At 40.3% G+C, this 23,056-nt stretch overlaps 1 protein-coding gene across 3 annotated transcripts in view; it reads right to left on the bottom strand.

Moving 5' to 3' along the window:
* Positions 1 to 247: 247 nt before the first annotated feature.
* NUBPL (NUBP iron-sulfur cluster assembly factor, mitochondrial) overlaps positions 248 to 23,056 on the bottom strand; it is a 97,796-nt gene continuing 74,987 nt past the window's right edge. For all 3 annotated transcript variants that reach the window (XM_082484894.1, XM_082484895.1, XM_082484896.1), the window contains 3 exons: positions 18,602 to 18,722; positions 13,719 to 13,801; positions 248 to 844 (listed from right to left, as the gene is read on the bottom strand). In XM_082484894.1, coding sequence (XP_082341020.1) covers positions 782 to 844; positions 13,719 to 13,801; positions 18,602 to 18,722 — 267 coding nt within the window. In that variant the 3' untranslated portion in view covers positions 248 to 781. The remainder of the gene's footprint in view (positions 845 to 13,718; positions 13,802 to 18,601; positions 18,723 to 23,056) is intronic.

The following is a 23,056-nucleotide window of genomic DNA, read 5'->3' as shown; positions in this document are numbered from 1 at the left end:
TATGCAATCATAAATTTAACTTATCTTCATCACTTGCATCCGCTGGCAAACTGAGCTTAGGCACAAGGTCTGGTTTTCAGTGAAGACCCTGGTTATCTAGTCTTCTCTCTGGGTCCATTATAATGCAAAGCAGTCAAGAAATGAGCCTCAGGCTCATGTAATCCATTCTCCACTAAACCGCCTCATGATCGAACGTTACCCAATAATGAATGAATTTGCTCATGATCCATCACAAGAACTCTTCAGATTATATGTGGATTTTTTTTATTATTTTCTTTTAAGATGAACACACAGAATATTGCAGTTACATAACTGAATTTGCTTCTTAAAATTCTGCAGAACTTAAGGTCATCCTGGTCATTAACCAAGTAAAAAGTTGAACCAAAATTGACAGAAATTAGAGTATTGCAAATGTCGTTTTTTAAGCAGGACTTACGCCTTGGTACCCCTCTCATTCTGCTTGGCTGGAGCAGTTGATTTTCATTCTGTATCTTAAAACAGGACACGTGAAAAACGTACTTCATCCCTTCTTGCTTGATGATGTTACAGTCCAGCAGTTAGATATTGTCATCATCTTTTGCATACTTCAACCCATTTGGACATGGCCAAATAATGATTTGAAATACAGTAAATATCACAATCATAATTTAAATTCTGGTAACTTAACTCTTAAAAAAGTTCTTAGAACTAAAATATGGCATCCATGTAATTAGGTAGCAGGACTCTTCTGCATTGGTTGCACCAAAAGATCATTTTTTTGTACATTTCAGTGAAAAACACTTCAAGCAGAAGGTACTGGCAGTCGTCTTACTATTTCCTTAGCTATCTTTAGATAGGCTTTAGCCTGTAAAAACAGAAACATATATTTAGCACCTTTCATTTTCTATAAAAAGGAATATTTTACATCTTGTTAGGTTATATGTTGTTTCACACACATTCAAAGAAAAAGAAAAATGTTACAATAAACAGGCTCGATTTAGCCAGTTTTGTATTCAGGAAAAATGATGCATTAATACATAAAACAAGTACAAGCATTATTTAAAATCCTGGGGGGCAGGCCACATAAAATCTAACTTTAGTATTATTCTGAGACTGGAACCAGACTGAACAATCTGTTTTAAACAGCAAACAGAATCAATATACTTCTGGAGACAAGGTGTTCAGAAGGAAAGAGACTCTTTAGTCCCACAGGTACTATTAGTTATAAACTTCCCTCACCCTGAAGATTGAGACTGAGATAGAAAATTCGATAAAGCAATGACATTAAAAAAAAATAATTAATTCATTATGGCCTACACTACAGAATTTCCTGTACGGACATTAAAAACTAAAGTATTTTCAGAAAAAGACATCTTTCCAAGAGACTAAAGCGGGTATAAGAAAGGACTAATTCTGCAGCACTAGAATCCATACAGCAAGATCTCCCTCTCGCACCACCTGTGGCATTTGGTGGTCATGTGCTCCTGTGCAGAAGAGCACAGAACTGTAAGACTATCAGGAACGACCCAAATAGGCATCCTTCTTTTAAAAAAATGACACAGCTAGGACCATGATCAGACTAACGTTAAATATTCATAAATTTAATGTCAAGAGATAGCTATAAAACCACTGCCTAAGGTCCAACACAGAACAAATCACAAAATGAAACCAAATAATTCCTGCACCAAGCTGAACCACTTGTGGTTGAAATGGAACATGTCCTTTAGAAAGGTTTCCAATCTTGATATAAAGATTTTCAACTAACGGAGTATCTCTCTGTGTGTGTATATATATTATCTTATACATTGTTCCAGACGTTACTTCCATTGTTAAAAATGTACACCTGATCTATAATTTGAACTTGTCATGCTTCAACTTCCAGCTGGTGTACCATGTTCTGCGTTTCTCTAGTACAACAGCAAACTCCCCTGCTATTCAGCTTGCTTCTGCTCTGGTAGACTGTAACCACGGTACTTCTTCACCTTCTCAAGTAAGTCTGCATACGGAGTCCACATTGACAACCTTCCCTGCTTTACTACAAGAAACCACCAGAATATTCCCTACCGCACCAATCTCTCCTGCCTCCTGCAGCACTCTTAGATGGCTCTAAACTCAAGTTAGACAAGCCTTTAAAATAGCAAACAAGTTGATATATGCCTGCGGCCAGACTTGAGAGGCAGGAAGAGAAGGTCAGTCTCTCAGTTGGGCCACTAGCACCAAATGTCACTGGTCTGAACCAGGTAGCAGCCTTTTGCTGGGCCAGGCATCTCTAACGTCATCTTCTCATCTAGGGTTTGCTCCTGGCTTGTAGGGTTTTCTTTCCTGGGACTCCCAGGCTCAGCACCTCACAGTCTCTGTGCTCACATCACCTTAAAACTAAAGTCATGTCATTTTCCAAGTTTGTAAGGAATGCAGACACCAAACCGGGATTGTCTTCTCCCATATGCGTGACTCTGTGGCAAGATGTACAGAACTTAAGTCACAAGCATGAAATTCAGACTTCTCCTATGGGTATTAACTGCAGCGCAGATGGGTAGCACAGCTGTGCCCATGTGCAACACCCACCACACTTAGCTGTTAATTCCCTGGGTGGTCCAGCTACTCCCCAGCTTAGCCACCTGCACAGATGAGATAATTGACTAACTTGAAATAAGTCAAGCTGCCTTTACAGTTAAGTATTTGACTAATCTGTGTAGGAGTGCTCCAGGTGGGAATTTTGGACTATCTTGAAGAGTCTCGCAGGCAGCTCCCACTTTGCACAGATCAATTCATGTATTTTAATGAGTCAATTAATAACCTGCATGGAAAATCTGTCCCCTTTTAGAGACTGCCCAGGCTGTTTCTGCTCCAGAGTTGACCAAATTGTACAGAGAATTAGAAATACACTGGAGAAACTGTTCCTGCAGGTGCAGAAATAGTAACATAGGACAGTATTTTTGCACATAGTTGAGACAGGAGATATCTTAACTAATCAAGCTAACCAGCACCAACAGATCATGCATATGCTGTGGTAGCCATATAGGACCACGGACTAGCTGCATTGTTAAAACTGAGCTGAACAGCAGTTCAGGGAGTCTCATTTAATCCAGCCGAAGACACCATTGGCAAGGGTCCTTGGAACACAGACTTCTACGACCATCCAGAGAGCAACCAGATATCCTGCTTGGGAGATTTGATTGCTTGTGTGTTACTCTATGTCAAGATCCCGATAAACTATTTTCCCCCAAAACGCTGTTAATGAGTATCTGGGCAACAATTTCACAATGTACATTGACTCTCATTTGCCAAGTAGCTGATCTGTCTCTTCATAACAGGAGGTTCCTGGTGCAACTCTTTGTAGCCAGCATGCTAGTATTACCTACCCCTAGTGTTACCAGCAATCGGTCTTACCTGCTAAGCATCTTTTTTGTTTGCCTAGACCACTACTTTCTATGTTGAACAGAACAGTATCTCATACATGTCCTTACAGAGCTCCACCAGTAACCTGTCTTTGACAAAATCAACTTTTTGAGCCTTAGTTTCCCATCTTTGAACAAATCATTCAGCCATGAGTGAGGACCTGTCTATCAGCAGTAGCATACATCAACATACATATGTGAGAGGTCTAAACAGAATCTCAGTGACTGTCAATACACCCTTCATTTCATGAAAACAACCCTACGTGTATTGAATGTTTTCTCCTACTCATGATCTTTTCAATGTGGCATCTGTAGACAGAGAGCACTGCTCAGTTCAGCTGTTTACTCCATCATTATTAAGCAAAAGAAGATGGATTGCAACTGAAAATTGATAGAGTTTTTTATTTCCTTTTTGGGCGGAAAGCCAAAGGAGAAGTAGTAAAGCATGAGTTCTTATTCATTGCTCACAACCATTTTCATTTTAATAGGATAAAAGTGAACTTTACAGATCGGTTTTTCCCTTTATGGTTTGGAAGCTCTTAAGGAGTGGTTTATAGACTGTCTTTCTGAGAGCATTTTTTTGCAGATGGACAACTTTATATTTAACAGTAACATAACAGTCAGCTGGAAGCCAAACATTCTCCCTCCTTTGAGAGGGTGAAAGAGAAGTGCACAGGAAGAGAGAATGCCCGAAGTGACCAGACTTGTTCCTTACAAACGCTGCCTAGATGGGATCTGAGGAGCACTGGGGAGGGCAGAGGTAGAGGTGGAAGGTGACGTTCAGAGAGTTGAAAGAGCTGGATAATGGCCACATGAGAGACCGTTCATCTCTCAAACACTGGTACAAACACTGCCAGAAAACAGTGCAGCATTTTTTAAATCACAAACCTCCTCAGGACTGAGAGGGCACAGCGGATGATGAAGTGACTAATGACAGCGTAGATCTTGGAGTAGGAAACAGAGAACTTGTAATGGTGTTCATCAGGAAAAGCACTGAAAAGTCCTACTTAGCCTAAATAATCAGAACATCCTGATTCATTACTCTGTCATGGGATAATAGACATGGGGTAGATTTAAACTCAAGTCTTTCTATTAGCTCATCTAATTAAGCCCTACGGTAATCCTAAAGAAATGTGAGCCTTTCAGTTATGGCATTTCACTCTCCTTAAAATCGTACCCATGAGGGAAGTATGCATCACTGCCTAGATTACTGCAAACTGACCGTACAGGTCATAGCTGACTCTGCCCTGTTCTCATGGATTGGCTTGGCTTGACCTGCTAGTTTGCCTTTCACTGAAGTGCAGATCTTAGCCTGCAAACGGCTCACTACAGCAGCTTCCAGTGTCTCGTGCAATGGCCACACAAATACAGAATACAATTTACCCATCAACAAAGTCAAACCAGGTAGGAACTGATACCACATTCACCTTCACCCAAACCACTGCATACAAACAACTTCAGACCAGCAACTCAGAAAAAGCATACTGATCCCATCCCTTGCTGGTGGGCCAAATACACCATAGAGTGTAAATCCCAGTACTGACATGGTTTCTAACTTCTGTTTGTGATTATAAGACTCCAGGACTATTAAGATGCTTTATCCAGCCCAGCAAACCAAGGGAGGACCTATGCAAGTCCCGATTCTCTGGAATATCAAGTGCCGTGGATGCCAGTATACCTGTAATGAAGGATAAGGTATTTAATTCTGCTCATCTGAGCTGTTAGAGGCTTATACTTTATTCATTGCTAGAGGAAACTAGCAACCATGAGCAACTAAGCAAATAGTAGCTATAACAAGGACTTAGCTACCATCTGCAAGAAAATAATGATACGTGATAGCTTTTGTTCTTATTAGCACTCTCTTTGCTCAACCACAGTCCATTTTCCAGTTCAATCAGATTTTTAAATAGCTTTAATTTCCATGGAAATTGCTTGTTACTTTGACACAACTCTAACCTTCAGTGCATGACTTGAATGGCCCTCCAATGTCTGTATTTTACTGTGGTCAACTCAGAAGGCACTAAAAGCATGATGATAAACACAGCTTCAAATGAGCTTCCAATTCAGATAAAAGCTTCGTGTCACCCAGAGAAATTCTTGATTGCTGCAAGAGGCCCGCAGCCTTTCCCACTCTGTCCTCCTCAGGGCAGTTCTACCATAACATTCTTCTTTGCGTGTATGAGCAACTCCTGCCAAGCTGCAGTGAAGTCTCAACCCAGAAAGGTGACTTAATTAGATGATAAAAGTCAATCCATAAATTATAACATGTAATGGAAGAGACGGGTAAGTAAACTGGATGCTTCCTGAATCTGATACCTCAAAAAAAAAAAAACCCTAGTGCCCATGGGAAATTTCCTGTTTATCCTATATATCAGCAGTTCAAAAGCCAAGCTGTCCTCTGAGGGAGCCTCAGCTGGGAAACAGTACTAGCCCCAAGGTGCCATTATGCATGTACATCACTCAGGTGCCATTACCTACATCAAAAAAGACATGCTGCCCAGAAAACATGGTTAAGTAGAACAGTGCAATTCAAATGCAATATAGTAACATCCTTCAAACAGACTATCCTACCACTCAGCATTTTCTTCAGCAGAGTGAAGCATAAACGAGGGTCTGATGATGCATTGGACTATCTACACCCCGAATGAAGGATTCGAACTTACACTTACCAAATGCTACTGTGATCGTTCAAAGGAAGCCTTGATGATAAGGCATATTATAAATCATATCATCCAGCCTTCTCCAGGGTTTGCTGTTCTTTAAAAGATATCACACCCTGGAGAGACCACTTTTTAAATGGAATTATTGATGACAGCTAAACAACAGCAAACATTATTTGCTACCACTACTTCAATTTTTCTCCAACTATTTCTTGCAAGCTTTAAAAGGTTGCACATTTTCACCCTACTCACACATCACCCTTTCATAGAGCTCTACAAAAAAAAAAGTCCTTCTGAATACAAATTCCACTTGTCTCTTTGGATAATACCACAGTAAAGCATGTAACATTTCTAATTTAATTGAAAAGGGATTTTTAACCAGACTTAACCTTCCTCTGTTACGTCAGACTGCTGATGCCTTGTGCCCCTGCTTTCCACCTGACTGAGCTTTTTCTCTCCCCTTATAGATCTGTGTGCAATTTACTGGCCACAAAATCCTTCACCGATATATACGAGTATATGAAATTTGCAAGGCGGCTGAATACATTTCACATTGTTAAATGTGAACTAGACGGTAAGAGAACCTCCCCCAGGAAGTATGTGGGGTTTGTATCATACACTGGTCTTTATCACAAGCCGGACAGGATGACATTAAGCATGTTTTCCAGCCCCAGGTTCTGGTTTCCTTGCTCCAGGACAAGTCTGGCTCTTCTCCTACACAACTCATAAATTCCTCACCATACTGCATGTAAGTTTGTGCGTACCTGCAAAGGGCTGTGTGATCTGGGGATCCAACACTCTAAGCTATATATGATTCATCAGGTTTGCTTCCTTTCATCTTCCCCTGCTTTCCCAATATACTCCACTTGATTTTTATGGAACAAGAGGGTGAACTCAAAGTATTTTTCCTTAATAGATTCCAAATGTTTTCCATAACAATATGAGGCAAAAAACCACTAAGGAACTAACTGACCATTACGTGTTTCCTGGAAGTTGTTTTTTTTTTTCTAAAAGCAGTCATCTTTTTTACACTTTCTGCTATAAGGGCTCACTATCGCTTTAATAATAGAGAAGGGGAGGAAGGTGAAATCCAAACTTCATTATTTCATGACTTCTCTGCTGCCTTGAATACATTATCCCTGATGAAACTTAGAGGTATATCATCTCCCCTCCACAATTCTTTTTTTTTTTTTAATTACCACATTCCCAAGACAAGCAGATGAGAGACAACATCTACTGCTTGCCTCAGCCTCCAGCATTTCTAGTGCCTGAAATGCCTATCCCAACAAGACTTCCTAGCTTTTAGAAGGTGAATGGACACACTGGTACAGCAAATGTATTTTGTATTTGCTTAAACTGCTTCTTTGATCTTGAGACAGATGGGAGTTTGGTGCTCAATGGTCACAGCTAGCCTGTCTGTTCTAGCAAGGTATTCACAAATCCACTGTGCCATCAAGGCTGTGATGTACCCAGAAGTTTCTAGCAGGAAGTCCTCACAAGATGGAACCACCAACTGTCCCATACCTGTCCGGATTTTGTGCTCACAGATGGAAGAGCTCTTTGGAAGCTTTACTTACCTTTTCCCCCAGTGCTGATGGAAAGTTCACCGGGCATTGGACAACTCATTAGGTGGAAGAATGACTCTACTGCAATTAATCATGTTCTGTATGCTAGTACTTTTGTAGTACTCATGCTAGTACTTTTGAGAATCAGAAGGCCCACCACTCCTCAAGGGCAAAATCTACACACTCATTGGCTTTTCTGAAATGCCTGTACACCAACGCGTGTAGCATGGGGAATAAACAGGAGGAGTTAGAGATCTGTGTGCGGTCACAGGAGCATGATCTCATTGCAATTACTGAGACGTGGTGGGATGGCTCACATGACTGGAACACTGTCATGGAGGGCTATGTTCTCTTTAGGAAAGATAGGCTGGCGAGGCGAGGTGGTGGAGTTGCTCTTTATGTGAGAGAGCAACTGGAATGTATTGAGCTCTCCCTGGGAGCAGATGAAGAGCAAGTTGAGAGCTTGTGGGTAAGGATCAAGGGGCAGGGTAATATGAGAGACACTGTTGTGGGTGTCTATAACAGGCCACCTGATCAGGATGGGGTAGTTGATGAGGCCTTCTACAGACAGGTGAAAATTGCCTCACAATCACAGGCCTTGATTCTCATGGGGGAGTTCAACTACCCTGATATCTGCTGGGAAGGCCACACAGCTAGGCATGTACAGTCCAGGAGGTTCCTCCAGTGCATTGATGACAACTTTTTGACTCAGGTGGTGGAGGAGCCTACAAGGAAAGGTGCTCTACATGACCTGGCACTGACAAACAAAGAGGGACTGGTGGAGGATGTAAAGGTTGGGGGCAGACTGGGCTGAGGTGATCATGAGAAGATAGAATTCAGGATTAAGTGTAGTATAGACAAAATGACAAGTAGAGTTGAAACCTTAAACTTCAGGAGGGCTAACTTTGATCGTTTCAAGGAGTTGCTTGGAGAAATCCCATGGGAGAGGGCTCTAGAGGGTAAGGGGGCTCAAGAGAGCTGGCTGGTATTTAAGCGTCACTTCCTCCAAGCTCAGGATCAGCGCATCCCAAAGAGAAAGAAATCAGGCAAGGGAAGAAGGAGACCTGCATGGCTGAGCAGGGACCTTCTGAAAAAGCTCAGGTGGAAGAAGGGAGTTTACAATAGGTGGAAGAAGGGGCTGACTGCTTGGGAGGAATACAAGAATGCTGTCAGGGTATGCAGGGAGGAAACAAGGAAAGCCAAGGCAGCCTTGGAATTGAACCTGGTGAGGGATGTCAAGGCCAACAGGAAGGGTTTCTTTAAGTATATAGGAGACAAAAGGAAAACTAGGGAAAATGTGGGCCCGCTGTTGAACAAGACAGCTGCTGTGGTGACAGATGATGCAGAGAAGGCAGATTTGCTAAATGCATTCTTCGCTTCTGTCTTCACTGTTCAGGCCAGTCCTCGGGAAACCCAGACTTTGCAGGTAACAGAGAAAGTCTGGAGGGAGCAAGACTTTCCTTTGATTGACGAGGAGCAAGTTAGAGATGTTAGATAAACTGGATATCCACAAATCCATGGGGCCTGATGGGATGCACCCTCGAGTGCTGAGGGAGCTAGGGGAAGTCATTGCTGGGCCGCTCTCCATCATCTTTGAAAGGTCCTGGAGGACAGATGAGGTGCCTGAGGACTGGAGGATAGCTAATGTCACTCCAGTCTTCATAAAGGGCAAGAAGGATGACCCGGGAAATTACAGGCCGGTCAGCCTCACCTCCATCCCTGGAAAGATGATGGAACAGCTTGTGCTGGGTATCATCTCAAAGCACCTGGATAAAAAGAGGGTTATCAGAAGTAGTCAACATGGATTCACTAAGGGGAAGTCGTGTCTGACTAATCTGATAGCATTCTATGATGAAGTGACTAGATGGGTGGATGAGGGGAGGGCAGTGGATGTTGTCTACCTTGACTTTGGCAAGGCTTTCGACACTGTCTCCCACATCATCCTCACATGCAAGCTTAGGAAGTGCGGGCTAGATGAATGGACAGTGGGGTGGATTGAGAACTGGCTGACAGATAGAGCTCAGAGGGTTGTGGTTAGTGGTGCAGAGTCTAGCTGGAGGTCAGTAACAAGTGGTGTCCCTCAAGGGTCAGTACTGGGTCCAGTCCTGTTCAATATATTCATCGATGATCTGGATGAAGGGATAGAGTGTACCATCGGCAAATTTGCTGATGACACTAAACTGGGAGGAGTGGCTGACACACCAGAAGGCTGTGCTGCTTTACAGCGTGACCTGGACAGGCTGGAGAGTTGGGCAGGGAGGAACCTAATGAAATTCAACAAGGGTAAATGTAGGGTACTGCATCTGGGGAGGAATAACCCCACGCATCAGTACAGGTTGGGGGCTGGCCTCCTGGAGAGCAGCTCTGTGGAAAGGGACCTGGGAGTCCTGGTGGACAATAGGATGACCATGAGCCAGCAATGTGCCCTGGTGGCCAAGAGGGCCAATGGCATCCTGGGGTGCATCAAAAAGAGTGTGGTCAGCAGGTCGAGGGAGGTCATCCTCCCCCTCTACTCTGCCCTGGTGAGGCTGCATCTGGAGTACTGCGTCCAGTTCTGGGCTCCCCAGTTCAAGAAAGACAGGGATCTGCTGGAGAGAGGGTACAGCAAAGGGCTACGAAGATGATTAGGGGATTAGAACATCTTTCATATGAGGAAAGGCTGAGGAATTTGGGTCTCTTTAGTCTAGAGAAAAGAAGAATGAGGGGGGATCTTATTAATGCTTTCAAATACTTAAAGGGAGGATGCCAGAGGGATGGGAGGAGTCTTTTTTCAGTGGTGCCCATTGATAGGACGAGGGGTAATGGGCACAAGCTTGAACATAGGAAGTTCCATCTTAACATGAGGAGGAACTTCTTCACTTTGAGGGTAGTGGAGCACTGGAACAGGCTGCCCAGAGAGGTTGTGGAGTCTCCCACTCTGGAGACATTCAAAACCCGCCTGGACGCTGACCTGTTGTAGGTGGCCCTGCTCTGGCAGGGGGGTTGGACTAGATGATCTCCAGAGGTCCCTTCCAACCCTGACTATTCTGTGATTCTGTATCTCTTGCTGTGTTTCTAGCCCTCTTATCCACAAGTCTCAGGATGCCTCTTTCAAACACCTGTTTTGCTGCTGGTTCCTTCTCATGATCCCTAGGAGGTTCCCCGACATCTGAGCAGGATGAAACCACCTGGTTTCAGTGATTCCTCATTCGTTTTCCCTATTCTACCATTTTAGCAGTGTTCCTGATTTTCCTTTACTAGCTTTTGCTGTCTAGAGACTCTCTCACATGTTTGAGTGAGCCAATCTACTTCCACAGCTTGATGGAGGAGGAAAATGCTCCCAAGACTCTCAATTATTTCCAGAAGGGCCTGGAAAGTCCTCCACTGTTGATTAAACTAAGAAATTATTAGCTTCTTGCAGAGGATCTTAGATCACTCCCAATTGCTGCGGTGTGTCTGCTCTCTTTCTGTTCCACTAGCCCCTGCCATTTAGGCTAACACGTGAGTACAGCAATATTCCATTTCTACAGCACATAACAAAGTTTTGTCAATGAAGAGTGTTTAAAAAAGCTACAATTTTAAACAACCAAGCTGACAGAAACACTAATGTAGACAACGTTATACCAAGAGCAAAATCATTTTACCAGCACTGTTTATTTCTCTGTGGGGACTGTCTCAAGCTTCACCAGGAGAGAACTCCAGCCATTAAACCTTCACATCCTTTAGCTACAGAGTCAGCCCTTTCCGTGAGTAGACGAGTCCTATGTATCCTGTGCCCTCCCTGAGGAAGAAATTTCTAAGTTCACATATGCACAATTCTACAAGTCATTTTCTTTAGTTGGTAGTAATTTCCTTGCCAGTCGTGAAAAGGAAACATCCCTTTTCCACCAACTATATCTAAGCTTTAAAATAACGAATTTAGACAAGTTTGCTTATACATTTAAAATTGTAGTGTAGAGTGAGAGCTATATTTTTATATATCAGCAAGGTAAGTTGAAGCCCATGGCAGATGTGTAAGCAAACAAAGTATTAGCTAACATATTTTAGAAACACCCTTTACTCTAGTCTTGACAGAGCTTAGAAGGTGTGACAGCGTGCTGGGTTTCTGAGAAGTCAATCACCATCCTTATTCCCCACTGTTTGAATCTGCTCGGTATTATTTCAGTTCTATGATTCTGCTTTTGATCTGTAAGTGTGTTCTAACAGAAACAGCACAGAATTTTGTATTTAAAAAACCCTGTAAATTTAAGGGACAAGAGCAGAGATAATTTCAGCAGCTCTGCGCACATTGTTCTCTATCTGAAAAATTGTGATTGTTCATGCATGAATAGCCACAATTTTAGTTTATTTGAGAAACATGGCGATGGCTGTCATGTATTAAAGATTAGAATCTAACCTTGTATGACCTCTCCCACCACAAGTTATGTGCTAAGAATTTAATTTTTCTTTTAAAATATAAGAGAACAACAATAATTTTCTGTCTTTAAAATGAGAAGCAACGCAGGGATAAAGGGAAACTCTTTTTCATTCTGTAGAGATCAGTGACATCTAAAAAACGCTCATTCTCTAAGGAGAATGATTATCTCACAATGGCAGAGAAGAATATTAAAAGTTTTCCCTAGAGTCACACTTATTTGTCAATCTTTATTCCTCTTCATATTTAACTTAATAGCCACAAATGGTGCTTATAACCCCTCCTTTCATTACCAAGAACATAGTCCAAGGAGGAACAGATGGCAACACAACAGACTTCCTTGTCTTTTTCAGAATGCTATCTTACATGTCTGAATTTTTAGATTGATAGTCCTGCAGGCTACAGAACCTTGGTTATTATAGATTTCGGATACTGTGAGCTGTGAGCCTTCTATCTTAGTTTGCTCAGCTGTTTTGCTTCAACTTTAACCTAAGCGATGCATCTATTCAAACCTTCGCACTGCTGATCAAACTTCCCAGATAGAAACTACCATATTGATTAGAATGATTCCTTTTCACAACAAACTAGACTCACGATCACTTCATTATTCCACAGAGGATCAGCATGGATCTTGCCCAAGCCTAGCAAAAATATTGCATTCAATTAGAAATCAACATGCTTTAGTGCTGCTGCTTCTCTTTCAAAACAAAATGATGTATTACAATTTTAAGACTGTTACTGTTCGTCCAGAATCCTGATCAGTATGTTAATTACACTGGATTAACAGTGTTAATCCCTGTTTGTTTTTTTCTTTTAAAAGAGTAGGAATGAAAAAAAATATGTCAGCATGTGCCTAGCAATCATGATATTAGAAAGGTTACCGATATTAAAAAGTACTATAAGTACATTCTACCTTATCTCTAATTGATTCTACCATCTATTATCAGCATTAATCACTTTTTTTTTTTTACAGTAACATCTAAGCAGCAGTCAAGAGTGAGGCTGCATCATGCCGTATACTGTGCAAACACAACATGGCAGACAACACCCTGCCTTACAGTGCCCAGCAGACCAACTCCAGCAGAGGAGAAAGAAAATACTAGCCACGAAAATCTTACTATATCAGTGTCAGTCAAGATTTATATGTGCAACTGCTTTTCTTTACAGACTTGCATATTTGACTCCCACCACCTCAACAACTCATATTTTCCTTTGGCAATAAAATGCTATGGTAAAGGCACCAAAAAATCCATTTCCTCTTGTGTGTAAATTGCTCCACTTCCTGCTGAAAACAACCCAGGTACTGACAATACGCAGGTTTTGTTCCAAACATCTTTTGACAGAACCCTTTGACAGTTTCCAGGCTCAACTACCAAAGGCTCAACTGACAGTTTTAGAGGACCTATGTTAGCTGCAAGGTCTCCTGAGGCTTGACACTGACCTTCCTCTTCTTGGCATGCCAGAACCTGGATCAAATCTTTGCTATTCTCAATGCTTCAGAGTAATTAAAAAAAAAAACAACATACCCACAGAAGCAGAATGGAAGACCAACATTCCAAAATGAAGGGCCTGAGTTACTTGATGATACTACCCTCTTTGACTTTATTTCCCCAAGTTACACTCAGATACATGTTTCTTTTCGAACAGCAATAACGAGGAGGACTCTCCATTCACTTTTGGGGGAGGGCTTTTTGTTATTTCAAGTGCAGTGCATCAAACTTACGGCATCACTTTGAGGCTGCGAGACCACAACAGGTTGTCCTGAATCACACGTTTCCCGTATATTAACATGCAGTGGAATGTCTCCTGTATCAAAAACACCAAGACACAGATATGTGAAGACCTAATATTTCTTAAACGTTTCATTAAAATAGTCCTAAAGTGACTTGAAATCAAATTCCAGTTTAGTATATTCTTTGAACTACTTAGTCTCAAAACATCAGCATTTAAAATAAAAATTGGCTGCAGTACAATTTCTGTACATCCAGAACGATAAACACCAAACACATTTTGGACTTTTCATTCTCTGAATAGGCAGGACTATGCTTTGTAGTCATTTATTAGAGAAGGCAGTTTGCTTTTTTGCCTCTTCAATACACAGAAAAACACAGGCTGAGATACAAATTATTTTGCATACGTAAAAAAAATTGCTTGAGTGTTAGGCAAATGCTCATCATGCAACTCACTGTTCAGCCTATCTCCTCATTGTATAGTCCTTTCAGTGCTGTTTTAAGATTTTAATCACTGCTCAAAGACTTCTTTGAATACTTAATTTCCAAATAATAGCATTTGTTATTGTCCTTATTAGGCCTTGGATCCAATTAAAAGGTAGACAACCATTCAGTTCATTCTTCTTTCCAATAGAAATCTTCTTTATAGTCTGCTTTTATAACGAGCAGGAACTGTCAGAGAGGAAAGGAACGCTCTAAAGGAGAATCAATTAGCAGCCCCATTCCATTTTGAAACTTACTTTCTGAAATACAGTTTTTCAGCACTAAAGAAAACTTGAAGTTCCCATGTTTAGTTCATTGCTACACAGAAAATTATGAAGTGAACTGAAGACCAATTTTCTTTTACCAGAAGATACAGCTACATTTTACATCTGGAGACCGAAAAGCCTTCACTTACTTCAATCTTAACTGGTCTCAGAAACTATCAGTTTAATTCGTATGCTTTAGCAACATTTATTTAACCCAAACCAAGGGCCAGTGTAAATTACTGAAGTTCAATATAGTCAGAAAAAGAAACATTAAAAAAACTGTTTGAAAATTGACACAAAAACGCAAACAAATCGCAAACACAAAAGCTGTGCTTTCACGATTAGCGAGCTGAATCTTTGAAGAACTTCAATTTGTTATTTATGATGATTACAGCCCATTTCCTTCAAATTTAATTGTTTCTTATTTGTTTCAGTCATGAATAAATTTCTTTAGGCATACAAGTCTGTTCATTTATTCATAAAAGTAATATTCAGTGGTCCTATAAAAGTTTTTTTAACCTTAAACTTTCTTAATAGAATAACAATAACTTCATATATCTCCCAGAAGTTAGTTCCTACCGTTATTCTATGCAGAGACTAATCTTCACTTTTTTCCCAAGGATCTTTTGTTAATGAAAAACACTTCTTCACTATCAGCTTAACAACTCTCTCAGTGAATTCCAAGAACTGCCCTACTACAAAATGGCAGCATCTCTCTTTTCTTACTCATACTGACAAAGATGTGCTGGTATTACAGGAGCGTAATAGGACTTGTATGAGCAAAAGTGCAAGTCAGAAGACAAAGCAAAATGTGTTTAATTGAAAAAAAATCAAAACATTATATATTAAGCAGAACCGTAAAGACAGCAAAAGTATCTGTGCATGTTTGGGTGATAAAGGTTTGAGGAAGATGACGTTTTTGCACTATTCTTCACTACAGAACACGATGGGAACTTGCCACGGTAAGTTTTTCTGATAGCAACAATTACTGCTGACTGCAAAGAAAGGGTAAGTGCTGAGAATAATTAGAATTCATGGTAGGAAGTAAAAGAAAAAATAATCTGAGAACCACTGTTGCTGTTTCTATTAGCAGACACAGTTTGAAAAATTAGGAAGTACAAAGGTCAGGATGGTGTGTACAGAAATTATTATCTCAGCATTATGTATCTCAGTGGTAAAACTAACTTAAAAAAAATAATAAAGAAAGCAAAATACAGGAATTTCAGAGACAGGGAGAGAAACAACCAGCAACACAAAGTCTTTCTCACAAATTTTGGCACTCTCTCACAGAATCACAGAATCACAGAATTTTCAGAGTTGGAAGGGGCCTCTAGAGATCATCTAGTCCAGCTCCCCTGCTAAAGCAGGATTGCCCAGAGCACATTACTCAGGACTGCATCCAGGCGGGTCTTGAAAATCTCCAGGGAAGGGGACTCCACAACCTCCCTGGGCAGCCTGTGCCAGTGCTCTGTCACCCTCACCGTAAAGAAGTTTTTCCGTGTATTTGAACGGAACTTCCTGTGTTCTAACTTGTGCCCATTGCCCCTCGTCCTGTCACTGGGAACCATTGAAAAGAGCCTGGCTCCATCCTCCTTCAACCCACCCTTTAGATACTTGTATGCCATAATAAGGTCTCCCCTCAGCCTTCTCTTCTCCAGGCTAAAGAGTCCCAGCTCTCTCAGCCTTTCCTCATAAGGGAGATGCTCCAAGCCCTTAATCATCTTAGTTGCTCTTCGCTGGACTCGCTCCAGCAGTTCCCTGTCCCTCTTGAACTGGGGAGCCCAAAACTGGACACAGTATTCCAGTTGTGGCCTCACCAGTGCAGAGTAGAGGGGGAGAATGACCTCCCTTGGCCTACTGGCCACACTCTTCCCTATGCAGCCCAGGATTCCATTGGCCTTTTTGGTGACAAGGGCACATTGCTGGGCCATGGATAATTTACTGTCTACCACAACCCCCAGATCCTTCTCCTCCAAGCTACTTCCCAGCAGGTCCGCCCCTAACCTGTACTGGTGCCTAGCATTCTTCCTCCCCAGGTGCAGGACCTTGCACTTGCTTTTGTTGAACCTCATTAGGTTCTTCTCTGCCCAGCTCTCCAGCCTGTCCAGGTCACGCTGGATGGCAGCACGGCCCTCTGGGGTGTCAGCCACCCCACCCAGTTTGGTATCATCAGCAAACTTGCTGAGGATACACTCTGTCCCCTCATCCAGGTCATTAATGAATATATTAAACAAAATTGGACCGAGTATTGACCCCTGGGGTCTCCTTTAGGGAACAATAAAAACTCAAGACAATCAAAAGTATATGAAATAATGAACTACACTGAAAGGTGTACTGCCAACTGCTAATTGTCTTTTGTCATAAACAAAAATAAAGGAGGTATTGAATAATATTAGAGGTAGCCAATTCTGAGCAAATAAAAGGAAAATACTTTTCTATCCTGCACATTGTCAGCTTGCAGAATTTGTCAGATGTTATAATGGAAAATAAAACCTTGTGAGGTTTCCCGAGAGGACTAGGTGCTTAGCTGAACAAACAGAACAGCTACAGGTGTTGCAAAATACATGCAAAATAAATTCAGAAATACTGATTTTAAATATATACACTTTATATATATATATATATATATATTAAAAAAATAAATTATTAAGGCTTTTGGGCAGAATTCAAATAACATGGGCATAAAACTTCCATTTGGGATAGGTTAACGTAAAATCTGTAAGCAGTAATTCTTATAATACCATATGTATTATTATGTAATGGTCATCCCTGTAAAGAGGAACATACTAATCAGATCAAGTACTGTAATTCTAAATTTAACCCTTGGGGCATTAATCTTAATCTTCAAACTGCCAGTGAAAGACCAGACCAAGGTAAACTTCCCTCTGCTTTTCTTCATACAACTCATTCATCCCCTGCTAAACCTGTAAATCTCTCGCACCACTCCTAATTAAATACAATCACAATCAGTTCTGCCCTCATAGGGAATAATAAAACCCATGTATGGGACCAATGGCACAGCACATCATTTGTGCCTGCGTATCTAAATGCGCGTTTGATTCGACTGCTTGCAGAGGATTTGCATCCATCCACATAACCCAGGGCTGCAGAAGTCCCCCTGGGCTCTGATCATAACTCGTTATATATTCAGAAAAGTAAAAGATAGCCCAAAAGCATGTCTTTAATTATGTGTTGCCTTGCTATCTTAAGTTTATGTCAGACCTTGATGTTTTTGTGTTGATCTTTCTAAGTGAGCTTCCTGGTTCTTTTTAATGAATTAGCTATGGAAAATCATTGAGATAATTATAGTAATACATGGAAACACATCATTAGCACATGCAATTATCCCATTTACCAACTTAATTACGCTGTGTTATATTCTGTATTTTTTTTACTGGTAGCACAGGTTGAAATACGCCTTTTAAAAACAGCAATGTATGTTTTAAAGACCAATGCATATTTGAGCTTAAAGGCATGCCAGATTGTTTAATCATGGCTAATTTTTGTTTTCAATAAAGACAAATTTTCTTTTGAAAGAACATTTTGCAATTCAGTGTATTCTTTCAATCTCAACACTTAAATACAATCATTACAGTCTGCTTGCTTCCATACAAGAGTCACTGTATCTTCATATGGGCATAAAAAAACCCTGCTTTAAGGGACTGCATTTCAGTATTTGTTTCAATATGCAACAACTCATTTCATTTAAATGAAAAAAATGAGAAAACTTCTATTGACAGAGTTTAGGTCTGTTTTACAAGACCAAATAGAATTCTTGGTTATTCATAAAAATTGTTGTATGATCAGTAATGATTTTCAGGCAATATAGCACATCAATATCAAAACAATTCATGTTCTGGATTGTTTATAACTCAGAACAGATTTAAGATGCAACCGAAGCATCTTCATACGCAGTCCACATCCCATTTACAAGAACGATCCTGATAAGGAATAGAGCATACAAAAATTGTGACATTCAACTACTTAAGTTATTGGTTCTATTATATTTGAACATTGTCTGATTATAGAATAATCTAGGATTATGCAGTTCCACACTTCAGTTAATGCTTCCCTCATGCACACCATTACATTTTTCTTCAAAACTACACCCATTTCCATATCCTTACCTAAAATATCCAATCCAAGGGTTTTTGCTAGATCTCTTACACCATCAGCTCCGAAAATGTGTGTCTCATGCTTACATTTGGGACACTGGAAAACACTCATATTTTGAACTAGTCCTAAAACCTGTTGAAGTAAAAGAAAAGAACAGTCAAACCTGGGATTCAAGCATTGGTATTTCCTTTATTCACCTCTGACAATAAAGAAGAGGTTATCAACAAAGAATCAACAGAGTACTCATTTACAATGGGAAAAAGCAGTAATATCAGACTCACTAATATTATTATCAACTCCTATTAGTCATCTCAGTTTCACTATCATTTGTGCATTATTTCAGATTTTTCAGTTATAGCTTTCAAAACATTAAGAAACTTATTTCTAACAAAAAGTACCTCTTGTACAGGACTATCTTTTCAAGAACTCTCCCTGCCAGTATTTCATTTTTGAACTCTGAATACCAGAAAAAGTTTCATGTTGTATTTTATACCTTTGTAATTTGCAGTTTCAGGAAACACAAAATAAAAACACACCATTGCAAGAAGTGACACAATCAGACATGCTTTTAAGATATTTTTGTAAGTTATCCTGTAGGGAAATGTTTTCAAAAAGAACCAGATTTGCTATTCTTCTGATGAACAGAAACACATTTTAAAGATGAAACAATGGAAACAAAGTGGCAAAACCCACAGCATAAAAATCTAATACATACACATTAGGTATCTTTCTGTTGATGCCAGATGTTCAACATCATCCTTGCAAAATATGTCAAATGAAAATTTGCCAAATCATGCACACAAAAATCTTCTTTCACAATGTACAATAATGCTAATGATAACATTGATCTCATTTTATTCACCTAGTAAACAGAACTATTCAATGAGGCAGAGCAGAATTTCTCAAAAGTGATGAAAACAACATTCAAACACTACAGGGTGAAAGCTTCTACCCATCTGCTAATCAACAGAAGACCTGCTTTAAGAGGTTCCACGTTACAAAATTCCACTTTAAGATTTATATGTTATCTAGATATGTCACATATACTATAGCCAAGTTTTTAAAACTTGAATATATATTTTCAAGTAAAAAAGGCTGTTACTTTGTAGCTTTTTTGCTTTTTAAATTTCCCTGAGCATTCTAGTTTTGTGCTTGAACAAGCTGCCCTAATTATTAGAGGAATAACATATCCACTATGTTAACGAAGCATATCTAAAAAGATACACCAGTGTTCAATGCAACCAACAAGTATTAAGTTATTTAATTAAGTGTGAATGTACAACTTTTTGTACCAAAACTGAAAATAAAAAAGCATGTTATTTACAATACCTTAATAAAAATTTCCTTATATCTAGGCTAAAAACTGATCAAAAAATTATCACTTGTTTTTCCTATACCACTGCAATATGTTTCACACTATTTTCTAAGAAGTCTTCCTTTACATATGTAAAACTTTCAGAGAGTTAAAAGCAAGGAACATTTTAAAGAACAGTAACAACAACAAAAACAAAGAAACAAACAAAAAGATTACCTACTCTCCATTCAACACCACAAACACTCCCAATTTTCTACTCTCCCTCGGGGACTGTCAGAGGAGCAAGAGGAACATGTTTCTATTTACTGGTACATATCGCAGTCTTGTTTAATATATTCATCAACGACCTGCATGAGGAGATAAAGTGTACCCTCAGCAAGTTTGCTGATGACACAAAACTGGGAGGAGTGGCTGACCCACCAGAAAATTGTGCTGCCATTCAGCGAGCCCTGGACAGGCTGGAGTGTTGGGTGGAGAGGAACCTAATGAAGTTCAACAAGGGCAAGTGTAGGGTACTGCATCTGGAGAGGAATAACTCCATGCACCAGTACAGGTTAAGGGCTGACCTGCTGGAAAACAGCTCTGTGGAGAGGGACCTGGGAGTCCTGGTGGACAATGTGCCCTGGTGGTCAAGAAGGCCGATGGCATCCCAGGGTGCATTAAAAAGAGCATGGTCAGCAGGTCGAGGGAGGTTATCCTCCCCCTCTACTCTGCCCTGATGAGGCCACATCTGCAGTACTGTATCCAGTTCTGGGCTCCCCAGTTCCAGAAATACAGGGATCTGCTGGAGAGGGTCCAGCAGAGGGTTACAAAGATTATCAGGGGACCGGAGCACCTCTCTTACGAGGTAAGGCTAAGAAAGCTGAGGCTGTTTAGCCTGGGGAAGAGAAGACCGAGAGGGGATCTCATCAATGCAGATAAATATCTAAAGGGTGGGTGTCAGAAGATGGGGGCGAGACTCCTTTCAGTGGTGCCCAGCAACAGGACAAGGGGCAATGGGCACAAACTGGCACACAGGAAATTCCACCTCAACATGAGGAAAAACTTCTTTACTTTGAGGGTGACAGAGCACTGGAACAGGCTGCCCGGAGAAGTTGTGGAGTCTCCTTCTCTGGAGGTATTCAAAACCCACCTGGATGCACTCCTGTCCAACCTGCTCCTGGTGAACCTGCTTTGGCAGGGGAATTGGACTAGATGATCTCCAAAGGTCCCTTCCAACCCCCACCATTCTGTGATTCTGCAATTCTGTGGTTATTACAGGTAATTCTTTCATCCAGTTCTTAAACTAAGAGAGAAATGGCATACTACACGTCCAAGGGTACAAGGTGCAGGGATGGTAAAAAGGGCTCTCTACAGCCACAGTCTTCTACTGATGACCCCTGAGTAGGCATTCATCCTGCTCTCCTTAAATCAAAGTCATGGAATTTTCACTGCGTTGGTAAACCAGAGAACACTGGAAGGAGTATTATTTGACAAAAGAAAAATAGTATTTTAACCAGGATAGAGGGAAGCCATTTTCTGCAGCACAGGGGAAAAAAAAAAGAACTTGACATTTATACTTTAAATGAATTAATTCATCTTCAGGTATCTTGGGGTTTGAACTTTCTGTTCTCCTCAAAGTAGTCATACAACATTTACGATTCGGCGAATTCACAAAGAAGAAGTTATGTAGTCTACTATTGTTTTGTGAATAGTTAAGGTCTATCACGGCTCTTTTGTTAATTCTTTGGTAACCTAATAACTAAGAAGCCTTTCTGACACAGTTAATGCAAATGCTGAGATACAGCTGTATCCCCAATGCTAAATTAGTTTTAGAGGTCTTATTCACTGTCCTTTCTTGTTTTCATTTCAATGAATCTTACTAAAAGCAAATGACATTTCAGCATTACATAATCATTTTTATTTTTTTAATGTTGTTTCTATCTGCCAGTCAATGAGTAGTGCATATTTATTAATATATAAATTACTCTTCTTGGAATATGAAAGGATTTTTTGGAATATTAAGTTGCCAGTTATAAACACCCAGTTTAAGATAGAATCTGTGCAAACATACAGAACATTAGTGCTGAAGTGTATTTTTAATATGCATATTTCTGCAGATATATTTACAGAAGGAAGAGAGTGCACTAGGATCTTCAGAGCTTTTAAAGCTACAGACAAAGTAACAGGTCTTGCTAATGAAGTCAGTAATAACCCTCATTTCCCTGCTCAAATAATAGATCTGGAAAAGCAGCTGTTACTGTCTACACAAACTATGCTGTAAGTATGTGTGAATCGTATTCTGCTGCTTAGTGAGCTCCCTTCCCTGTACATCTCTCAGCAAACTTGGCTCGGTAATGACATGCAAACTAGCACTATGAGATGCACCACAATAGAGGAGCTAACCTATGGTAATGGAGGAGAAGATAGTAACAATGCCTGGAACTGAACTTCATTTAGACAAATCATTATTTTAAACAGTGAAGAGATGTCTATCAAGACATAACAGGAAACGAACAAACCTTTCATTATAAATTATCTGACACACACTGTTTCTGAATGTTTACATATTTCTTATGCTCAATTAATCTTTCAGTTACACCACAAAACATACCCAAATCCAAATATGCTACCTTCTACATTAAAGAAAATACAGTGAGAGAACGAAAGCTCTCTGTCTTTACACAAGGAGCCAATTCCTAAGAAACCCACTCAAGTTGTTTGCTGTACTTAAGGACGGATGGCGCTGAGGTTCGACTCCAATCTGATGGGGACTGAAGTGGTCAGGGTTACAGTTCTGCTGTCTGCCACTGGCTTGCTACGTAACCATCAGTCACTTGACATTTTAGTGCTTCCAGGAAATGTGCACAATAATATCTCTGCCTTCCTACCTTTTGTCTTATAACGAGCAATTTTTGGCTCTAATTTCTGCCACAATCTCAGCTGGGTACTCTGGACACTACAGAAACACCAGTAACTACATAGCCAAATAAACAATTTTACTAAATCTTAGAAGGAAATACACAGCTCTGTTTACATAAGCAGTTTTTTTGAAATCTGTGAAATCCGCAACATAACCTTCCAATTCAAGGAAGCTACCAGAAAAGTTGCAGATTTAACTAAAACCCTGTCTTTTTCTTTCAGGGGTATGATTGATAAGATAAACCATACT

The sequence above is a fragment of the Vanellus vanellus genome, assembly GCF_965231255.1.
Source record: "Vanellus vanellus genome assembly, chromosome: 6".
In the NCBI taxonomy this organism is placed as follows: Eukaryota; Metazoa; Chordata; class Aves; order Charadriiformes; family Charadriidae; genus Vanellus; species Vanellus vanellus.
This window is presented reverse-complemented; position numbering and strand designations above follow the sequence as displayed.